Here is a 20,753-nt window from a genome sequence, read left to right on the forward strand (position 1 = left end):
CTCAGACATACGTCACACACACACACACGTCAAAATAAAGCAGATCTGTGGTAAATTAAAAAGTAGAGCTAAACCGCCTCTGCACAACTAACCTGTGCGCTGATCATTAAGAGTTAATGACCCGTGTAGAGGGCAGCAAGATGTGCTGCCATTCACCGGGGTGTTCTGGTTGTGCATCCACGCATAACAAGCACATGGATTAATGATCACACTCGGGTAATTATTAAGGCGTGCGAGCACACATGTTTGTGCAGACGGAAGAGGGAGGTGGGCCAGCGCAGCAATCATTAGATATTTTCATGTAATTACAAGCACTCCATTAACCCCAGCATTCATTTTAGAGCATACAAAACAATAAAGTAATGAGTAACCTATGGCACCGCTCAGTGCAATGCAGTGGTGCAGAGGCCTCGGAGAAACTCATTATTAACCAGGCTGGTGAGTAGTCAGTGTGCGATATGACAGGTCACATCATCACGACCCTCAAATGTTTTCCTTCCTAATAAAGACCATTAGTGTGTGAGGAATGACAGACCTCCTGGAGGAATTTCCTCCACTGTACCTAAAGAGTAACATTTCACATTATAGAGTAAGTGTAGACACTTACGTGGTTAAGAGAGAAACCCCACAATGTGCGAGCACTTGCATGTTTTTCCTCAGACAGGAAACATAACCTCCCACTCTGCTGTAATACGATGAAAGACAATTTAAATATTTTGCTGTCGCTCGCAGACTAAAGCTCAAGAAGCCCTGATTGTTACTGCAGTAATGCATATGTTAGTGCTTTAAGTATGTGCTTACATTTTATTAAAGCGAAATGTTTGATGATAAGCTGCCAAAACCTCCCATTCCAACAATGTGATTAGTCTGGTTTTTTAATGTTATTAGTGCAGCTGCTGATTACTTATTTCTTTAAGACGGCTGTCAGAGTTTCTAACCTGTGATAAAGATTTTCCCAACAGAAGATATGATCGGCAACTTGGAACGGAAAATAAAAGTTAACGCTTGTGAAAGTAACACTAAAGGCACAATTCACGATCGAATAAAAAGCTTTGCCTGACCATAAAAGTTAAATAATACAGCACGGGAACATGCCGTCACTTCCAAACTGTTTGTTTGTACAAGGATGTAAACAACAGTAATTGCAACATTAAAAGAGGTGGAGCATATATGGTTTTATCAGTGCAAATAAGCTGAGGCATACATCAATACTAAAAAGAATCCCCAAAAAAATTAAATCAGGTGGTCCAAAAGTAAAAAAACTGGACAAATAGATGGAAAAATAGAGGAAAAAATAGAAACAGCTTAGCATGATTCAAATCTCTGATAGAAATGACGACAGCTTACCAACACTTTTGATCGTCTCAATATCGTTATATAAACATTGCACCGCTCCTTTTCATTAAATCACTGTAATCCTCCCATGATCACTAACTGCTTTGTGATGTGGGCAGCATTGTTAAACAAGTGAGGCTGAGTGAAAAATGGAATGCTGTAATCCAGCAGGGCTGACAAATCGTGATGTGGATTAGGCCGCATCCTCCGTGGTTAAAACAAAGAGTCGGGGGGGGAGGAGGAGGAACTCATCAGCAGAAATCTATCAGCAGCAATTGGCCACATTTACCCTTTTGTTCTTAACTGGGGTGATTTTATTTTGTTTTGGCAGACTTAATCATAAACCAGCCATGGAAAAATAAACTAAAAACCTATGACCTGAAAGCCTTCATTAGTGTTTGAAGGTGTGGATGTTTGTGGAAGCCGATGTGAATAGCTATCAGATAATTTCCCTTTTTATCTCTCGCTCTCTCTAAGGGGAACCTTTCCACGTTCCATCATGATTAAACAGATTGCTGCACTGGAAGTGTGGCTCCTCTAGTCTCGATTGGGGAGCTCACACGTTGAAATCTGTGGTGTGTTTTCTTTGTGATGCATTGTTACGGCTCGCCTTGAAAGTACACACAGGAACACATTGTTAAACCTAGTTATCACAACAGACAACAGCTTGGGCTTACATTACAACGGTTACATTACGCAACATTTTCACACCGCACAAGAGTATACAGAGTTAGTTAGTTGAAATCTTTGAGGTGTCCATATCGGTTTGAGTTTTTGATGTTGTTTTATTTTCTATTTTAATTTATTAAATTTACAAAGAGCAAAAGAGTGTCCATTATCAATCCCACAAATGTACCAGTTTTGGTTTGAACCAAATGTATCTCTTGATCTAAATTTGGTTAAATTCTGTACAATCCATTTGTTTAGTGTTACACCAAACCAAAGTTAGATTATTGAGGGAAAGGAGAAGTTGGGGAGAAGGATCAGGAACAGTTGTGTGACAATTGTCAGTCTGATTGCTATAACAAATAATATGACAATAATAAATGCCACTGCTTGCTGTGTAGCTTTGACATAATAAAAGGTGTGTCTACGAGTGTTGCTTGGCTGTATAAAACCAGCCATAACTGACCAGTATATACTAAAAAAACTGTTATTGCACATATAGTAACACTGGCTTACTGTCAAAGACAAAATACCACGTAATACAAATAAAATACCAATACTGAACGCATACATGTTATAGTACTTTGAAAAAAATCTTCTTTTAACTAACTAACACCATAATGTGTTTTTTTCCAAATGTAAACTAAAAACAATTGCAGTGTTTAAGAAGTGTGAAATTCTGATCATACTCATATTCTTGGGAAAAAAAAAAAAAAAAATCCAACATTGATTGTTGGTCTTTTACAGCATAATATTCATCAACAAATCCAACCTCAACACATCACATAATTACTGCCTTAAAACCAAAAAGGTGCGGAAAGTTATGGACAATGTTGGCACTGGGTGTAAAGAGTTTCATTGTCCAGTCATGATGCACTTAGATTCATGTGAGGGAGTGCCCATCTTCAGCCACTAAGTCATTAAGATTTTGTTCCCAGTTGCTTAATTAAAAGAAAAAAAAAATAATCCACCTACAGTACATCACATTATAGTAAGTATTGGCATAATAACAATAATAATGGCATCACATTAGTGAGACTTCTCAGACTCATGCTCACAACAGAAAACAATAACTCACTCATGTGCGCTACATTATGATGATGATGATGATGATGATGATGATGATTGTTTTGTCATTTAGGCATAGCTGGCAACCCTGTGCTCTTCAACGAGAACGGAGATGCCCCCGGACGCTACGAGATCTACCAATACCAGATCCAAAACCTAACGGCTGAATATAAAATCATTGGCCACTGGACAAATCAGCTCCACATTAACGTGAGCATTCTACGTTCATATTCTGCAGTCTATGCATATTTATGTGTTTTGTTAATGTTTGTAGTTGCAAAAAAAAAAAAAAGAAAAGTTGTGACCTTCTACTCTGCTGCTGCAATTTCTCCCACTAACTCGTGCAGAAAACATTTGATAGTGTGTAATGCCATCTTTAAAGGTGTAAATATCTAGAGGGCAAGACTGTGATGACAGACAGACTGTGATGAAAAGAACACTTTGAAAGCTTAAGGACAGACGTATTAATCGACATCACTGTCAACACACATTTGTGAGCAGGGTGTGAGATGAAGAAACAGTATTATAACAGTACATATTTACATACAACCAAACAAATTATGTTTTGCCAAAATGAAGAGGAGGCTTTGGGCAGGCAGAAGAGAATACTATTGAACACATGAAGCAGCTTGAGAGGAGCTTTGTCCACTTTGCCTCTTTAGAAAACACACGCTATGGAATTTTCTAAAAAGGATTTGCGGTGGGCACCTACTGTGAAATGTGCCAGTTGTGACTCTGATGTTGGCTATATTTAATTAGTGTTCTTTGAGTTCTTAATTAAATGCACATTTAGAGACACATTTACTGGCTTTGGACAAACAGACACAATTGAATAAAACTGATAATGTAATATAAAAGAAAGGAGCCCTGTTTGAAATGAGCAATTTAATTCCTCTTAAACAGTATGCATAAAAAGGGCATACAATCCATAAAAGAGAGTAGGATCCTGAAATGGATTTATCTTTCATTCCTTGGATTATTGATTTTTTTTTTTTTTTTTTAGCACAAACATCTACTTACCAAAGCAAAAAAAGAGCATGAAACACAGTTTCCTCTCTTCTCCTGTGTCTTTCCCTTGAGATAATTTGACCTCCCACTGGGAAATGTTGCTCAATTTATGATGAGGGCTTCAGTTGAACCTTGGACTGACTTTCCCTATTTCCCAGCCACGTAAATAAATTAAAGAAGAGGCTTTTTTTCATCCCATTACGACTCAATAGTCATTACTACATTGTTGCATGAGTTTTCATTCTTATACCACACCCATCTATGAATGTGTGTTTTGATCTCACGGTCATAGGTCATCTCCAGGACCACATGTTCAGACTTACACAGACTACCATGACTAAAACAATACCAGCCCCGCTGTCACAGCTGGTAACCAAGTAGCATACAAACAGAGACTTACCGTAAGAACAAGTTAAAAAAGGATTTTTTTTTTTTTTTTACTTTTATCTGCCTTGATCTTAAGAGATGCTGGGATGCTATTTTTGGATCAGTAAACAAACATGCCACCATTTTAACTCTCCTAATCAGTGTGTCTGTCTTTCTGTCATCCTCACAGGTTCGTTCAATGCAGTGGCCCCGTGGTGTCCGTCAGATCCCTTCCTCCATCTGCAGCCAGCCCTGTCAGGCCGGCGAGCGCAAGAAAATTGTGAAGGGTATCCCGTGCTGCTGGCACTGCGAGCGGTGTGATGGCTATCAGTATCAAGCGGACACCTACACATGTAAGATGTGTCGCTTCGACTTGCGGCCCAATGAAAATCACACAGGATGCGTTCAAATCCCCATTGTTAAGCTGGAGTGGAGCTCTCCGTGGGCAGTCATCCCTGTGCTTATTGCTGTAGTCGGTATCATGGCCACGTTGTTTGTGGTGGTTACGTTCATCCGCCACAATGACACTCCTATTGTGAAAGCGTCAGGTCGAGAGCTGAGCTACGTGCTGCTGACTGGCATCTTCCTCTGCTACGCCACAACGTTCCTGATGATTTCGACCCCAGATGTGGGAATCTGCTCCCTGCGGAGGATCTTCTTGGGTCTTGGGATGAGCATCAGTTATGCTGCCCTGCTGACCAAAACCAACCGCATTTACCGCATCTTTGAGCAAGGCTCCATGTCTGTGAGCGCACCCAGGTTCATTTCTCCAGCCTCCCAGCTAGCCATCACATTCACCCTGGCTTCAGTGCAGCTGCTCGGCGTGTGCATCTGGTTTGGTGTGGACCCCTCCAAGGCCATCATTGACTATGAGGACCAGAGGACATCTAACCCAGTACTGGCTCGTGGTGTGCTCAAGTGTGACATCTCTGACCTGTCTCTCATCTGCCTGCTGGGCTACAGCATGCTGCTCATGGTCACCTGTACAGTCTATGCCATTAAAACCCGAGGGGTGCCGGAGACCTTCAACGAGGCAAAACCCATCGGTTTTACGATGTACACCACCTGCATTATTTGGCTCGCATTCATTCCAATCTTCTTCGGCACTTCGCAGTCCACAGAAAAGGTAAGCTCACAATTACCAAAAGAGTACAATTTATTTTCTTTCTATTCTGCGACAATTTGGCAATTTAAAGAAAACACCCACTCACAAGTTATTACTCATACAATTACTATAATTTCAAGGTACTTGAGAGTTTCTTCAGTTTCCTGCAACTCAATACTCTTACATCTTAGGAGAGAATTATTGCACTATTGACTCCACTAAATTTCCCATTGTGTACGGACAACACATATCATCAGAAAATATAATATATATATATGTACAGTATCACTATCCTTTGAATGATCACATATTAAAACTAGGACTGAGAGTTTTTCCCAGTGCCAACCATCACATTGTGTACCATTTGGAATAAACTACGCAACAGTATAAAGTATAAGTTAATTATAAATAAGAGCACCTATATAACAATGACGTTATAATTTATTGAACAAACAATAATACCCTTAACACAAAATAAGTGTATAATTAAACAATTGTATAACTGGATGTACTGTTTAAAGTGTGCTGTTATGACTGTAAAGGCCTTATGGTCTTCTTCCACTACGTAACTTAAAGCAACATTTCAAAATGTACAGCAAAAATCAATATTTTTATTCAAACCTCTATCCCTCATTTTCTTATCAAAATACAGAACTCTGCCTTTGTTGTTGTGACAATAGCAATTTTAGAAAATGAAGTGAAAAGACCTCCGCACCTCTAACAGCCGCCAGACATGCCAAGTCATGTGGAAATCTCTGATTGTGAAAACACTGACAAGCTGTGGACACACTTTCATGAGTATATTCACAAATAAATGTGCAGGCGGGCACGCAAACCTGACTTACGAACACATGACGACACGGTGAATTGGAAATAATTGGAAACCTGCATCACATCTACAGTAGTGGGAGCAGTGGGAGGGGTCCAGGTCATGAGTGATCCAATCGGTCTTGGAACTTACATGCAGAGGAGACAGTCTGGTTACAGAGCCAAAGGGGTACAACAATGACACAGTCCAAATGTGTACATCCAGTTGAAAGAGGTATTTTGGCAGTGTAGCCAAAGGGGGCTCAGTGGCTACAAGAGAGGACAAGAGGGAAAAGCCTCTTACTGGCATGGACACTATCAGCAGTGCCAGCATGGGTCTGACAGATGCTACAAATTAATCCTTACCTCTCTCCCTCTGGGATTAAACAAAACAATGGATCAAAAATGCTGGCTCAGAAAACTGGCTGCAGTAGTTACCTTTGTGGAACAACAGTCTTGAGCGACTGGGCGTGTGCACTGCATCACGCTCAGCATCCTAGAACAATTTCTATTGTCCACAGCTTCGTAGGAATCGTGCACATGACTGCAACCCATTATATCCTATTAATGATAATAAGGCAGCATGTGAACAGCACTAATGGCTTACATTCATATGTTGTGTGTTGTGTTAAAGCCTCAACGTACATGTGTGGCAGTGGCATCCACACTTTGAAAACATTCTCGTACCACATTTACAGAAGCATGATCATGATCATGATCATGATTCAGTGGCATACGTTCGTGATTATCAAACACACAGCATGGACAGAAGAGAAAAAGCTGGCCAAGTACAAAGTCCACATCATTTTTAGATTGTTGCACATCTTAAATCATATGTCAACAGCGGCTAGGGATATTATCGTGCTCTTTGTTTAATCATCCCGTCTCCCCTCGGAAGATGAAAGAGAATTATACAATCAGAGAGAGACTGAAATGCTTTTTTGGAAGATGAGGTAATCCATTAGCTGTCATGACTCTGAAAAGTAAAAACAAGAAAGAAAAAGGGATTGGATAAAAAAAGAAATACACTTGGGCCTCCAAATTTTAAGAGTCACTCATTATGCTGTAGAAAGCTGTACACACAATGCTGTACACACAGTGGTTATGAGATGAGTTCTATTTTGATCTTTTAGAAAACTTGAGCAAACCCTGAGCAATGGTAAGATTAAAATGGAAACGTAGCTGGAGGGGAAATACTCCACTATTTATTTTATTCACTTGAGATAGAACAATCGTATTTAATATTAAGCTTTGAATGTAGAGTCAGAAAATACTTAACACTCACTCATAAGGTAACAAATATAGGTTGGTGAAAAGAGTCTTTGTTATTGGTTTGTCCAAACTATGTTTCAGGTCTTAATATTCAGCCACATTTAAAGATTGGTGTATTTATACCATCCTGCCAATGGGGCCAAATTAGAAATCAATAAACATGAATATGTCGTGAAGGGCAGTTAAAAACTATATATGTTGTTGTTTCATTTGGTCTTTCACTGCCCAACCTTTCACGTGGAACAAAACGAACCCAGTGACTGATTCCCTGAGCTGTTACATAAAAAAACATTGTTCGTACTTAAGAAATTAACATGTCACAGCATACACACCCCATAATCATCATACTGTAAATGACAGGCCCCACAAAGCATCGCAGCCCACGTTGACAGATCTGTCAGAGCAATTAAATGCTCCTCTTCCTCTGGGTCTTGATTTACCTTATCTAGTCACCGATGCGCTCATCACTAGTTTACAGCAGGTCCTTGCCTCAGGATCACAGTCATTTATTTGTCATCTGCTGCCAGGATAAATGTAGTGAATGCCACGCGAGGCTTTCTCTATCCTTCCAACAGGGACACCTGGTATCTATCTATGGCGCATGATCGCTGAACTGTGTTCTAGCTTCAGAAATAGATGTGACACCTGCTTACCTGGAGAAAGAGTCTAAATCAGCAGCTGTCTCTAAGACAGAGGCAGGAGGAGGAGCGTCGCACAATAGTGTGCATGGAAATAGGCTCCGGGACAATGGGCTCAGTTCAAATTCAATCAGCTCCCACGAAGAGTTACTGCCACTGCAGTGCATGAATGGGCTGATGAATTGAGTGGTGTTGTTTATTTCTCTGTGAAGTTCCTCTCACGCCATTGTCTCTGTCAGCTTGACAACAGAAAACTGCTGTTAGTGCACTAGTCGGACAAAAGGAGGGTTTTGCAGGGAGTTTGACATAACCAGATGTCAGACAGGAGTTTGCTCGGGGTGCGTTTTTTTCTTTTTTTTTTTTCTTCATCACTTTTCAGTGCTAAGACAAACAGCGTAATTCACATTAATGTCCCACGGGCCCAGTAAAACATAATGAAGACTGATGCTACAGAGGGAATTTAGCATCATCTTGGACTTCAGAGAGTAGTTGTTGCATTAATTAGGCCTACAGCACAGCAGCCCTCGGGGTGTTGGCTATTGACCTCTGGTTGCTCCAGTAATGGGTGAACAGACAGTGAAGCTAATCAAGGCCAAAGGATTGTGATCTTAATAAATGACATCCTCCCACAAAGGTATATTATTGTGTCCCCTCAGGCTGATATTTGTTTATAAACTTAATTAGAACGCAATTATAGTGAATTCTCATCCAGCAAGCCTCTCTGCTGAATGTTTACACAGCATGCTGAGAAACACCCCAGTAGCTTGCTGTAGAATGACAATTATGCACTTTGAATGAATGTGATGTTTGCATCCTGAAGCAGAATCTCCCCAGAGTTTCCTGTTTAAAATAGCACTCGTTTATATGGTTACAGTTATTAACCCTTCGATTAATCTTATGTAATCAGTTATCCCAGACAGTCACGCTCCTTTTTCCTGACATGTCTTTTCTCTTTGCTTTTTAACTCCTGTGTACTCATGCATCCACACTGTTTTCCTCTCCTCCCCATCCTTTAGGGATGAAAGAAACTCAGTCCTTAAAGGATGCTGAAAAATTTGTTTGTGCATCTGTTACATCTAGAGTGCACTACTGCGACACCTTACTGCTGGGATGTTCCAATAACCCTCCAGTTGAAAATGCACAAGAGCTGAAGTTCTGACAGGAGCTAGAAAGAGAGACAATATTTACTCGGTGTTAGCTTCTCTCCGCTGGCTCCCTTTACAGATCAAAATTGAATTTAAAATCCTCCTCCTCACCCACAAAGCACTCAATCATCAAGCCCTATTATACCTTAAAGACCTAGTTGTACCTCATCATCCAAACAGATTGCTTCGCTCCCAAAATGTAAAATCACTCGTGGTTCTCAGAGTGTGTAAGAGTAGAATGAGAGGCAGAGCCTTCAGTTACCAGGCTCCTCTCTTGTGGACAACTATTCCTTGCTTATGCTGCTGTAGGCTGTGACTGCTGCACTGAGCGTTCACTTTCTCACTCCCTCACACTCTTTGTATGAATATGTCATTACGACGCAACATGACTAATGTAGTTCGTCATCTTCTCCAGTTTGTGCGTCTGCTCTCTGTCCTCTTTCTGCAGGTACCTGTGACTCCTAGGCTGCAGGATCCAGATGTAGTTGCAAGGCTATTACTATAAGCAGTAGTAGTATTACATCATCATTACTATGACGTGATTAAAATTGACATCGGAACAATTCATGCTACCTCATATGACATAATAATATTGAAATGCAATGAACTGACATAAAAATATTTAAAACCACTGCTTACACACCAACACACAAACCAAACAAAGTCATAATTGCTAAATTAGGATAAAGTAGAACAGTCTAACCCTGGATTTCCACTGGACGCGGAACGGCCGCGGAACGGCCGCGGCGCGGTTCTGCTTCGTCCTCTCCCAAACGTCAATCCCCACCGGGCGCGTTACGGCAGCGGCGCGGAGCCTTGGGAGCCAGCGGTATTCACGGAAGATCGCGCGATAATCTCGAACGGACGCGAGATCCCGCGATAGACTGTGTGTATAAAGGAAACAACAACAACACAGCTTCTTTCATTTCTCCACTTCCATAATCAGTCTCTCGTCGTCCATTGTCTCCGAGACCCTCGGATCAAATGACTGTTGACCTGGGAGCACCGGTTATGACGTAACGTTGAGGTGAAGTTGTGACCTGCGTATTGTGTTTTATTTTGAAAGGGGGGCGGAAGTGTTTTACTTTGATACTGTGTCGGACTTCCTGTCTTGTGCGATCTGCTTCGTTGAAATTTACGAGGTTCAGCAGCGGCAACGGAAAAAATAGAACTGATTCCTATCGATAGCGCTGCGGCGCGGCGAGCCGCTTCTGGGCCGCTGCTGATCCGCGCCGCAGCGCGGCCGGTGGGAATGCTCACATTGATTAGAATGGAAGCGATTTGCAACGGCTACCGTTCCGCGGCCGTTCCGCGGCCGTTCCGCGTCCAGTGGAAATCCAGGGTAAGTGAAGAGCCATTTGGGAGGCCGTCTTCTAAGAGAGCTGAGCCAAAAGATAAGAATCTTTTAACAGAGCTGGACTTCCCATCACTACTCTCTTCTGTCTCTATGCCCCCATCTCTCTTTCCTTTACTCTCCCCCCTTTTTGTCCCCCATCTCTCCTCTGTCTCTCATTTTTCCTTTCACCCCAACCAGCTGAGGCAGATGGCTGCAGATCTTTGATGTTTGGTTCTGTTAAAGATTTCAAGGGATTTTCTTTTCTCTCTACTGACGCCAAGTGCTTGTTTGTTGCGTGAACTGTTGGGCTTCTCTTCTCCTCTCTCTCTCTCTCTCTCTAATATTTTACGGTCTCTGTCTTACTATGTTAAGTGCCTTGAGAGAATGTTTACTGTGCTTTGGCGCTATACAAATACAATTTGATTTGGCTTGATATGATGCATTTATTAATGCTGATGTTTCCATAAGCATTACAGTGCCGCTCTTTTACAGAGCCCTCCAATTAATTACTTTGAGATTACTTTATTCTCAGAACCACCTTGGAGGTTTTACACCAAATGGAAAAAAAACCCTGATATTTTTAAGTACTAATCCTTAATACTGACAGTACAATAATCTGTTCAAACCAGCGCATCTGTGGACTCAAAGGAGAGGGGACTGTGTTGTGTTGTGGGTGTCCACACAGATGATTAATTTGCCTCATTCCCTCATAGCTTCTTTCCTCCTCTTCCCCCTATAAATTAGGCATTTTGGACAGGAACATATCCAAGAGTTTATGACTAAACCAAAGAGTCGGATTCAGAGAGGTCTGGACTGGAGAGTTAGGTGTTCCTGTGTATGGGGATAGGATGGGGATTGTTCTGCTAATTCCAGATACAGACTAATTTGATGTTGAAGTCATACATGGATTGTAAATACTGTTAACACTTAATATAGGAAGTTATTTGAGTCCTGTTTTCCTGTGTGTGATAGATTTAGAGGTGCCAATGGATCACGATCACATTTATTTTGAGTAGCATTTGGTGAGAAATATTACCATGATTCTTCAAACAATATGGAACTAACATTCAGGCAGACTGCAACTTGGCATATTTGGTTTCTCATCAAAAGCAGGCTCTTAAAGCTGAAGCATTATTTCACTGTTCTGTAAGACTCCCATGATTCAAGAGGAGCCACACTGAAATGTCTTCTATTGCCAAAATGGAACTGGTTTGACATGTTAGATTACTGTACCCCACTTCTTCTTCTTCTTTTCCTTTCGGCTGCTCCCTTCAGGGGTCGCCACAGCGAATCAACCTCCTCCATCTCACCCTGTTCTCTGTATCCATCTCTCTCACACCAACTAACTTCATGTCCTCTTTCACTACATCCATAAACCTTCTCTTTGGTCTTCCTCTGGACCTCCTGCCTGGCAGTTCCAACCCCAGCATCCTTCTACCAATATATTCACTATCCCTCCTCTGTACATGACCAAACCATCTCATTCTGGCCTCTCTGACCTTATCTCCAAACATCTAACATGTGCTGTTCCTCTGATTGACTCATTCCTGATCCTATCCATCTTCATCACTCCCAAAGAGAACCTCAACATCTTCATCTCTGCTACCTCCAGCTCTGCTTCCTGTCTTTTCCTCAGTGCCACTGTCTCTAGACCATACAGCATCGCTGGTCTCACCACTGTCTTGTATATCTTTCCTTTCATTCTGGCTCCTGACACTTTTCTCCACCCATTCCAACCAGCTTGAACACGTTTACTTTATTACTGATTACTGTACCACACTCTGCTATGTTATTGCATCTTAACACCGCTCTACATTCCACTTTGTCTGGCAGTAAATGCAACAATTAATGGTTATAATTGTTGCATTTGTACTCTTTTTTGAATGTATTTTTCTTTATCCTGGCAAATGAAATATACTCCTATTCTGCCAAATGCTGTCAATTGGCTTTGGACAATCTGTGATTTTTTTTTTTTTATTCAACACTTGGCGTCTATAATGTTGCCTTCTGGATTATCTCTCTGGTCCTCGTCCTCCAAGGTTCTTTGAGTGGTTTGGATGTTACTCTCATATCTTTCTGTAAAATTGTATTGGGTATTCTGTGTTTGCTTTTTCCAATTGTGTAAAATAAATATGTCAAATAAATAGAAATCATAAAAGATAGCAAGAGCTGAAAGAGGAGCTACCAAATGTGACCACAGTGGTAATCTAAGGGCTGTTACCCACAAAATGGGAGAGAGGCTCAAGCAGATTATTCTCTCATTATCTCACAGCAAATGCAAGAGACCAAGAGTTGTTGCTATTCTTGGGTGAGAGTCAACTGAGATTTGTGTCCCTTTTTTTGTTTATATGAGTAACAGCTTGAGTTCAACAGTCTCTCCCTCAGGCAGCAGTGAAATGACCCCAGAGAAGTCCACTGGTTAACATTCCATACAGCTGGGGAGAACCACTGCAGCTGTCCCTCCATCACACTGCCTCAATCCCTCCATTCTTCTCTCTAGCCAGCAGCCTCACATGGCACCAGGGCAGACTGAGATGAGATGGAGATCCAGTTTGGAGTGAAAGCACCACAGAGAGCCACGGATAATAAAAACAAACAACATATTCAAAGAGAGGTCACATCTGCACTTCAGGGAAATGTTACTGAGCTTTAATGAAAAACCAGCCGGGGCCTATGGGAGCTTCAATCAGTGGTTGAAAGGAACTCAGCCAGAGATATATTAACCTAGTCTAAAGGTTAAACCATATGTAATATTTGCATTTAAAAACACAAAGCCTTTAAACAAGAGCACATGGACCACAGTGATACCAAAATCTGACTTGCTGCAGATCATAATTATGCCAGTGAATGATCCTGCATCTACTGATTCAGATCACTCTCACCCACACACGTGTTTTATGATGAAAATCACTCTGCAGAGTAAAATAAGACACATACTCTAGCTGTTATGGGGGTTTGTTTTGATATAAGGAAAATGACGAAAGAAGAAGTACTCTCTGCTCGAGGTGGTGTAAAAGTCTGAAGAAACCCAGCCTTTTTTTGAATTTTCAAAGTAGAGCTATAGGACACTTTAGAAACTTGGTTGACCTGAGAGGAATAAGGTTAAGAGGGTTAATATATAATTATTTAATTGTCATACAACACTTCACGTCTATAACCCTTTTTTTTCACATTTTTAATAGTGAATGGAAAAATAGGATTTTATATCCTTAAATACAAAAATAGGAACTTTTAAACTTAAACTTTAAATCAGGGCATTTTAAATTAAAAAAGGGAACTTTTACATGACAATATATATTAATAATAGAAGGAGCAGCAGGGAACAAACGCAATGGGGTCACAAGTGTGGCGGTGCTGGAAACACGATGTGATGAGGCGCTGGTGGAACATGTTGTTAGTGAGGAGAACTCTGCTCCACCAACCAATGCTTCCTCTCTTACTTTATTGTACATGTTGGCCATCTCTCACGCCCTTGAATGAACTATATTTTTCCCCCACCATGTGAAACGGCATCATTCCAAAGTAAAAGGTAACAGCAGTTATATTTAGTGGATTTGGCGAATGTTGCAATAATTGTTGGCTGGTGGCAGATTCCTCCCGCGCTGATGCGGAGTCAAGTCGAGCAAACTGTGCCCGGTGATGGACTTTGAGGTGAGACTACGACTTGGTGGCGTGGCTCTCCCTGCTTAGTCATTACCTGCTTGTGTCAAAGATGACATATGGCCTCGTTTAAATCCTCCAGCTCTCCAATTTCTACGGCTTTGAAGCCAACATTTTTGCAAATTGGAGAGCTAGCATTCTTCTTAGAAACTAAGTCCATAATGCCTCTGTATTAAAGTGCCTCAAGCATAACGCCATGCATTTTCTTTTCAAAATAAAAGTCTGCTTAACAGCAAATATAGCAATATCATGTCATATATCAGCCAAAGGCTATAGCTATACTAACAAAGGTTAAATAATAATGAAATAAAAAATACATAAATATAAATATTACATAATATACAGTGCTTAACAAATGGATTAGATCACCACCCAATGTAAGGTTTATGCCACAGCTGCCCTAACGTAACAGCATTGGTCATTATCCAAATATGTGTTTATGTTTCTGTAATGGTTACTTCACCAGTATGTAGAAGCTCTTTAACCAAAATGATATTTTTAATGCCAAAATACATATATTATTGTTATCCATGAATTTTCAAACATACTGTTTTACAAGAGTACAGAAATAATTGTAAAGCACATTATTGTTTATTATTATGTTATTTACTTGAAGACGCCCAGTGAGTCGACTCAAATGTGGGTATAAAAAGGTGAAGTTTTAAACAGGTTTTTGAAAGATTTCTAAAATATTTCTACTTATTGTTTTTTTAAGAAGCAGAAAAGCTGTCTGATCTATATTTATTAGTTAATTAATAGGGGTTAATAGATCCTTCTCCTGCATGGTAAAAAAAAACCTATAATAATTCTAACTCTCATCTCCAAGTTCAAGCTGGAGCCATGTGGGTGCTGCTGTTATTTATGTAATGTTGGCAGAATGAGCTGAGCAGGAAACTCATTATTCCAACTTTTACACTGGTGGCTGTACAGCAACTTATACAGCAATTTAACTGAGCCTTTTTTCTGTTTGTAGTTCACACTGTATTTGCAGGACTGTCAACAAATATAACCACACATAAGTGTTTGTGTCCATACTGGATTTACTTTAACGTTAGTAGTGACAACTATCTTAAATCACTGACCTATGGTTGGAGTGTGAAACAACATGACAAGATACTGCTGTTATGACAAGGTAGAAAATAATGGGCGAGCCTCAAAGCTTGTTCTGACTTTGATGGGAGATTAAACAAAAAAATAAATAAAATAACTCTAGCACCTGCAGTATATTATCATGTCAGGCCATCTGCAGGTCAGCTGGCCTGTTGCAGAGAATGCAGAGAGGATGTGTCTCAGTCCGTAGTATCAGTACGGTAAAAGCTCTCTGACAGAATATTCAAGTTCATTTCTCTCCGATGGCCAGTCCAGCTTTTATATTGCGTCTTTAAAGTTTTTCCAAAGATGACTCGTTAAGTTGCTGCAGTATTAGAAATAATTAAAATGGAATGAGGGAGAAGAATACCCGGTGTCATTCCTCCCCCAAGATTTATAGGGAATGGCCACATGTAAAATGTTCATGAGCTTGTTTCCTTTTTCTATGTGTTACGAGTCACAATAGGACACAATTCTTGTGCATCAGCAAACTCTTGTTCAAGTTGATGTGACGGCCATTTTAGAATTAGAATGAGTGAAAACAAAACAATCAAGCTGGCCTTTGTTGGCTCAGCACACAAGCCACGAGAGCAGATGAGATGCTGAATTAAAACAAATTTAATTACATCACTCGCATGAAACTGTTTCAACGTCTATATTGGACAAGAAACTGCTTCACCAACAGCTTGGCCGACAAATGGGTCACTGAATGTTCTAATTTGAATAACACATAACAGCTGTCATTGTGGCTGCCACAAATATTGAAAAAATATGTATAATCTGGAGCTAAGAAAACGAGCTAAACTGTTCATGCTGTGTGTGTTTGGTGTTTCCCCTCTTGCAGATGTACATCCAAACAACCACGCTGACCATCTCGGTGAGCCTGAGCGCTTCAGTGTCCCTCGGGTTGCTCTACATGCCAAAGGTCTACGTGGTTCTCTTCCACCCGGAGCAGAATGTGCCCAAGCGCACACGCAGCCTCAAGGCTGTGGTTACTGCTGCAACCATGTCCAACAAATTTAACCCCAAGGCTGGACTGAGACCCAACGGGGAAGCCAAGACTGAGCTGTGTGAAAGCCTTGAAACGCAAAGTAAGAACACAAATGAACACAGAAAGAAATCCCTCTAACTGAGTCCAACAGTTAGAGGGTTTTCTTCCTTCACTGGGGCACGTTTCTTTTGTTTTTTTTATCATTGTCTGTCTCTAAAACATTTTTTTTCAAAGGCAGGATCCAGAGTATGACAATACTTATACCCCATTCCCAAAAACATTTAATCCTGGGTTAAATCAGCAGGTCGAGGGACTCAGTCAGGTTTTTTATCGGCCTATAGGCTGCAATCGGCTTTAGTGGGAACAAAACATCCAGGTGAACACCACACGCTTCTAGCTGTGAGCATCATTTCAAAAAGCAAAATCATTACCATTAATATTTGTGAGGGGTCTTACAAAAGAAAGAAAGAAAGACAGACAGAAAGAAAGAAAGAAAGAAAGAAAAAATACTGGGCAGACAATCTACTGGCCATGGGAATGGTGTTAATTGCTCTTGATGGGAATGGTGTTCTTTATTTATTATTTATTTATTTTGCGTACCCACTAATTTCATTTAGGCTTCATAAAAAGCATCTGTGGGCTTGAAGTGACCTCATTTAAAATGTGTATGTAGACTCACAACTCAGAGTTTAAAACTTAATTGGTCACATTACTGGGAATTATCGATGAATGATTGCGTTTAATTACACAATAGTACATTTTTATAGCTTTGGATGCCAGGACAGTTTTGTGCGAAAATTACATCACACCTCAGTTTTCAAATTAGTTCTATTTTGTGTCCGACTAATAAAAATATAGTTAAGCAATTACACTTTTATGTGGTTTAGGTCACTGATACATTTTCAATTTCAACATCATTGAGTAAAACCATAAGTCATTCAACTTCTTAACCTACTAATCATTTGAAGATAGATATTCGCTGGCTGCGGCTTTTAAATGTGGACATTTGGGCTACTGTATATCAGTGTAAATCAGTAATGTATGACAACCTGTTAAACCTTTAGCCGCGACTCTGAATTTAAAGTGAAGTAAATGATGAGTTCAGCATGTGAGTCAGCAGAAAATTGCTCGTGTAATGTCCAAACCATTCTTCCTCTGCTCGGCCCTCAGGTGGGGGACCTATATCGGTCATGTCTGTCATCAGAGATACCGACCCTCCGTCTGGTCTACACTAATGAGGACTTGAGCCTGTTCTTGCACATTTTGAAGAATTGTTTACTCCTCACACATCAAACCAGCAGCAGACAGAAATGTTTACTTAAGAAAAAAAAAAAAAAAAAAGAGAGAGACCTGACCATATTTACTGTTAACACAAAAGCACAAATCAATATAAACTGTGCGACAATGCACTGCAGCAACAATGGCACGCTGCTGAGAGGCACCAGCACAATGGCTAAACAGTGCAGCATTAATGCCTATGTGGCTTTAAGCTTTTTTTGTCGAGGGTTGATGGAGCCTTTTGTTACTTTAAGTGGCAAGAAGGCAAAGACACAGAATTGATAGCTAGCAGCAATTTATTCTGATGGGGTTACCATTTGCAGGGGCCATACAGCGCATGGCTATTTGAATAAGCACCATTTGTCATTGTCATAGCCAGTGTGGATATATGGCTTGATGAAATTGAAAAATTCCTGTCTGGGCCACCACCCACGACTGCAGAGATCTGGTGGCAATATGTCAGGATTTATCTGCTCCACCTCAGCGGACCAGCTAACACGGTCTGGGGAGACAAACTGGCAAGTAGAGGTCGGATACTAAAATGAAAATAAGGTGGGGGAGGGGGAGTGTGCTTTGCCCCCCCCCCCCCCAATTTGCTGCATGTAAAACAGGATCTATACAGATTGCAATATGGCCAGAGAGCAAAGGGGTCATTACTGTGGCAGCAACTGAACACACACGTTCAGTTATTCATCTTACTCAGAGCCACACACAGACTAACACATATCCGGATCTCCCTCTGAAAGGTCACCTAAGTTCACCTCGGCTCAATCTCCACTCTCATTTTTTCTCTTTCAGCATTCCCAACAAAGCAAACCTACATCAGCTACAGCAACCATGGAATCTAATCTGAGAGACAGAGGCTCTTATCATAATTCAGGATTTCCACCCTGACAGATGGAGAGAGGGAAAAAAAACATGCAGTTGGAACTTCACACGGCTGAGAATGGAAAAAAAAAAAAAAGAGAGAGAAAGATGAATGGATGTGTCATTGTATGGGTGGAGATGTTGCCCGAAGACATGACAAGCTGAGGAGAAACCACAAAGAGGTGCACGGATGGACAAAAAACACAAGACCAGAACAGATAAACAGTACATTAATAAAGGTTCCATCTTCTGTCTGCCTCACTAGAATATAAACTCTCACACACACACACACACACAAGAAAAATACTTGCATGGCAGAGACCTGGAGACGAACGGATGGAGATTTCCTTTTGAGTGTTTACATTTGAGCTATGCCCACTTTCAAAGACGTCTCTGTTTCCCTGAGCAGCACTGACTTCAACTCAACTGTAATCAATGATATGTTCAGGTGCTCTCAATGTTGTCCATTAATCTTAAAATCCACAAGGCATCACAAGGGGAGTGATCATCACCAAAAAGGCACGAAGAGGTGCTCCATGGATTTCCAAGAAGGATTTTATTAATTTCCTTTTTTCTTTTCTTTTTTTTTGTTGTCTCTGAAATCTCACGAGTTGATCAACAACTCTGTACCCGACCGTGGGTTTTTATTTCTTGTTTTCCGAGTTTCCGTTCACTCAACAAGAATGACGACGCGCGTAAGACAATTTCCGCTGATTTTGAGCATGCCAGTTTCAACATCCTGTGTTGTGTTGTTAAAAAATAAATACAATAAAATAATAAAAAAGTGAAAATGAAGAGCAAAAAAAAATCAAAAAAAAAAAATCTTTGGAATGCGTTAAAACTCAGTTGCAGCGTTGTTAGCAATTGTTTGGGCTTGAGCCTATTCTGTGCGTTAAAAAAAAAAAAAAAAAAAACAACTGTTCTCCAATGGTGAAGGTCTAGTGAGTGATTGTTTATCTGTGCTTAAGTGAGGCCATGATCTGTATTACCAGCTAACCCAAGACTGCCACTGCCCTCAACATACCTGTGTGTGTATTAAAGCAGAAGCTCCTGGCTAAAACAAACAGCATTTAAAGCCAGGAGAGCTTCCTCCGAGCAGTCATTCAGGATGACCCTCCCATCACTGCCACCAGCTCCTCTCTCGGTCACATGTGGCGTAAGGATATTAGGAAAGGAATTAAGATGAAGCATGCCCTTGAGAGGATCTTGCAATATGCCCCTGGAGGTGATATCCATAATGGACCAGCCACTGAGAAAATTCATTATGGTACATGTCCTCCTCAGGCACTTTCAGATATGAGGAAGGTGTCAGGAAGTTGTAAGGTTTTTCCAACAAATGAAAATCTAATTTGCAAAAGTATACAATATACCAATCCATCAGCCCCCCACTCACTGAACAGATTAATAGCCGGCTTTGTGCAGTATAAAAGCCTTCTAATGTCTTGGGGAAAATACTGTGGGGTCATTTGTGTTGTGAATTCAATGCTGCCGCTCCTCATGCCTCCCTCTGTATTACTTTCAACACCATTTGTGTTGCTGAATAAAATGTGAGTGCTGACCAAATTAAATGGCAAGTTAATGTATGTTATTAAATAGACTGATGATGTCTGCTTTATGTCCTGACATATCCTATGGGGAAAATGTACAAAAAGATACAGTGCCTGGCTATCAACCTATGTACTTGTAAAACGTCATGAAAATTAATGAAGTGTCTGAAGCATGTTTATTTTACTTTCATTTGTTTTTATTTTATACAAAAGTTTTATTTCTATTAAAAATGTTTTAAAATGTCAGCATCTGCTTTCAGGTTTGTGAAGTTTAGGCAAAGTTGAGGCCTTTACACTTTTTTTGTTTTGGACAGTTTATTTGCATGTTAATCTATTTTACTCCAGCTGATGTGAACTTTTCACATCAGAGACAAAGATTGTTTTGTTTGGTTTTTGTTCACTTGCACCTCTGGTACACATCTAACCAATCAGAAAACATGTTGTTGTCGGTAAAGGCAGACTGCAGTCCGGATCTGGACCCAGACACCATCCTAGCTGGACCAGAACCTGAATCACTCGGCAGCAATTAGACAATTTGCCGAGTCCGATAATAGACGTGGAGGAATGTGGAGAAA

At 40.6% G+C, this 20,753-nt stretch overlaps 1 protein-coding gene across 2 annotated transcripts in view; it reads left to right on the plus strand.

Moving 5' to 3' along the window:
• Positions 1–20,424, plus strand: part of LOC131461040 (metabotropic glutamate receptor 4-like) — a 169,316-nt gene extending 148,892 nt beyond the window's left edge. For both annotated transcript variants that reach the window (XM_058632016.1, XM_058632018.1), the window contains exons 8-11: positions 3,143–3,279; positions 4,634–5,569; positions 16,340–16,586; positions 18,563–20,424. In XM_058632016.1, coding sequence (XP_058487999.1) covers positions 3,143–3,279; positions 4,634–5,569; positions 16,340–16,586; positions 18,563–18,612 — 1,370 coding nt within the window. In that variant the 3' untranslated portion in view covers positions 18,613–20,424. The remainder of the gene's footprint in view (positions 1–3,142; positions 3,280–4,633; positions 5,570–16,339; positions 16,587–18,562) is intronic.
• The last annotated feature ends 329 nt before the right edge of the window (positions 20,425–20,753 follow it).

Source organism: Solea solea, chromosome 6, assembly GCF_958295425.1.
Source record: "Solea solea chromosome 6, fSolSol10.1, whole genome shotgun sequence".
NCBI classification, from domain to species: Eukaryota; Metazoa; Chordata; class Actinopteri; order Pleuronectiformes; family Soleidae; genus Solea; species Solea solea.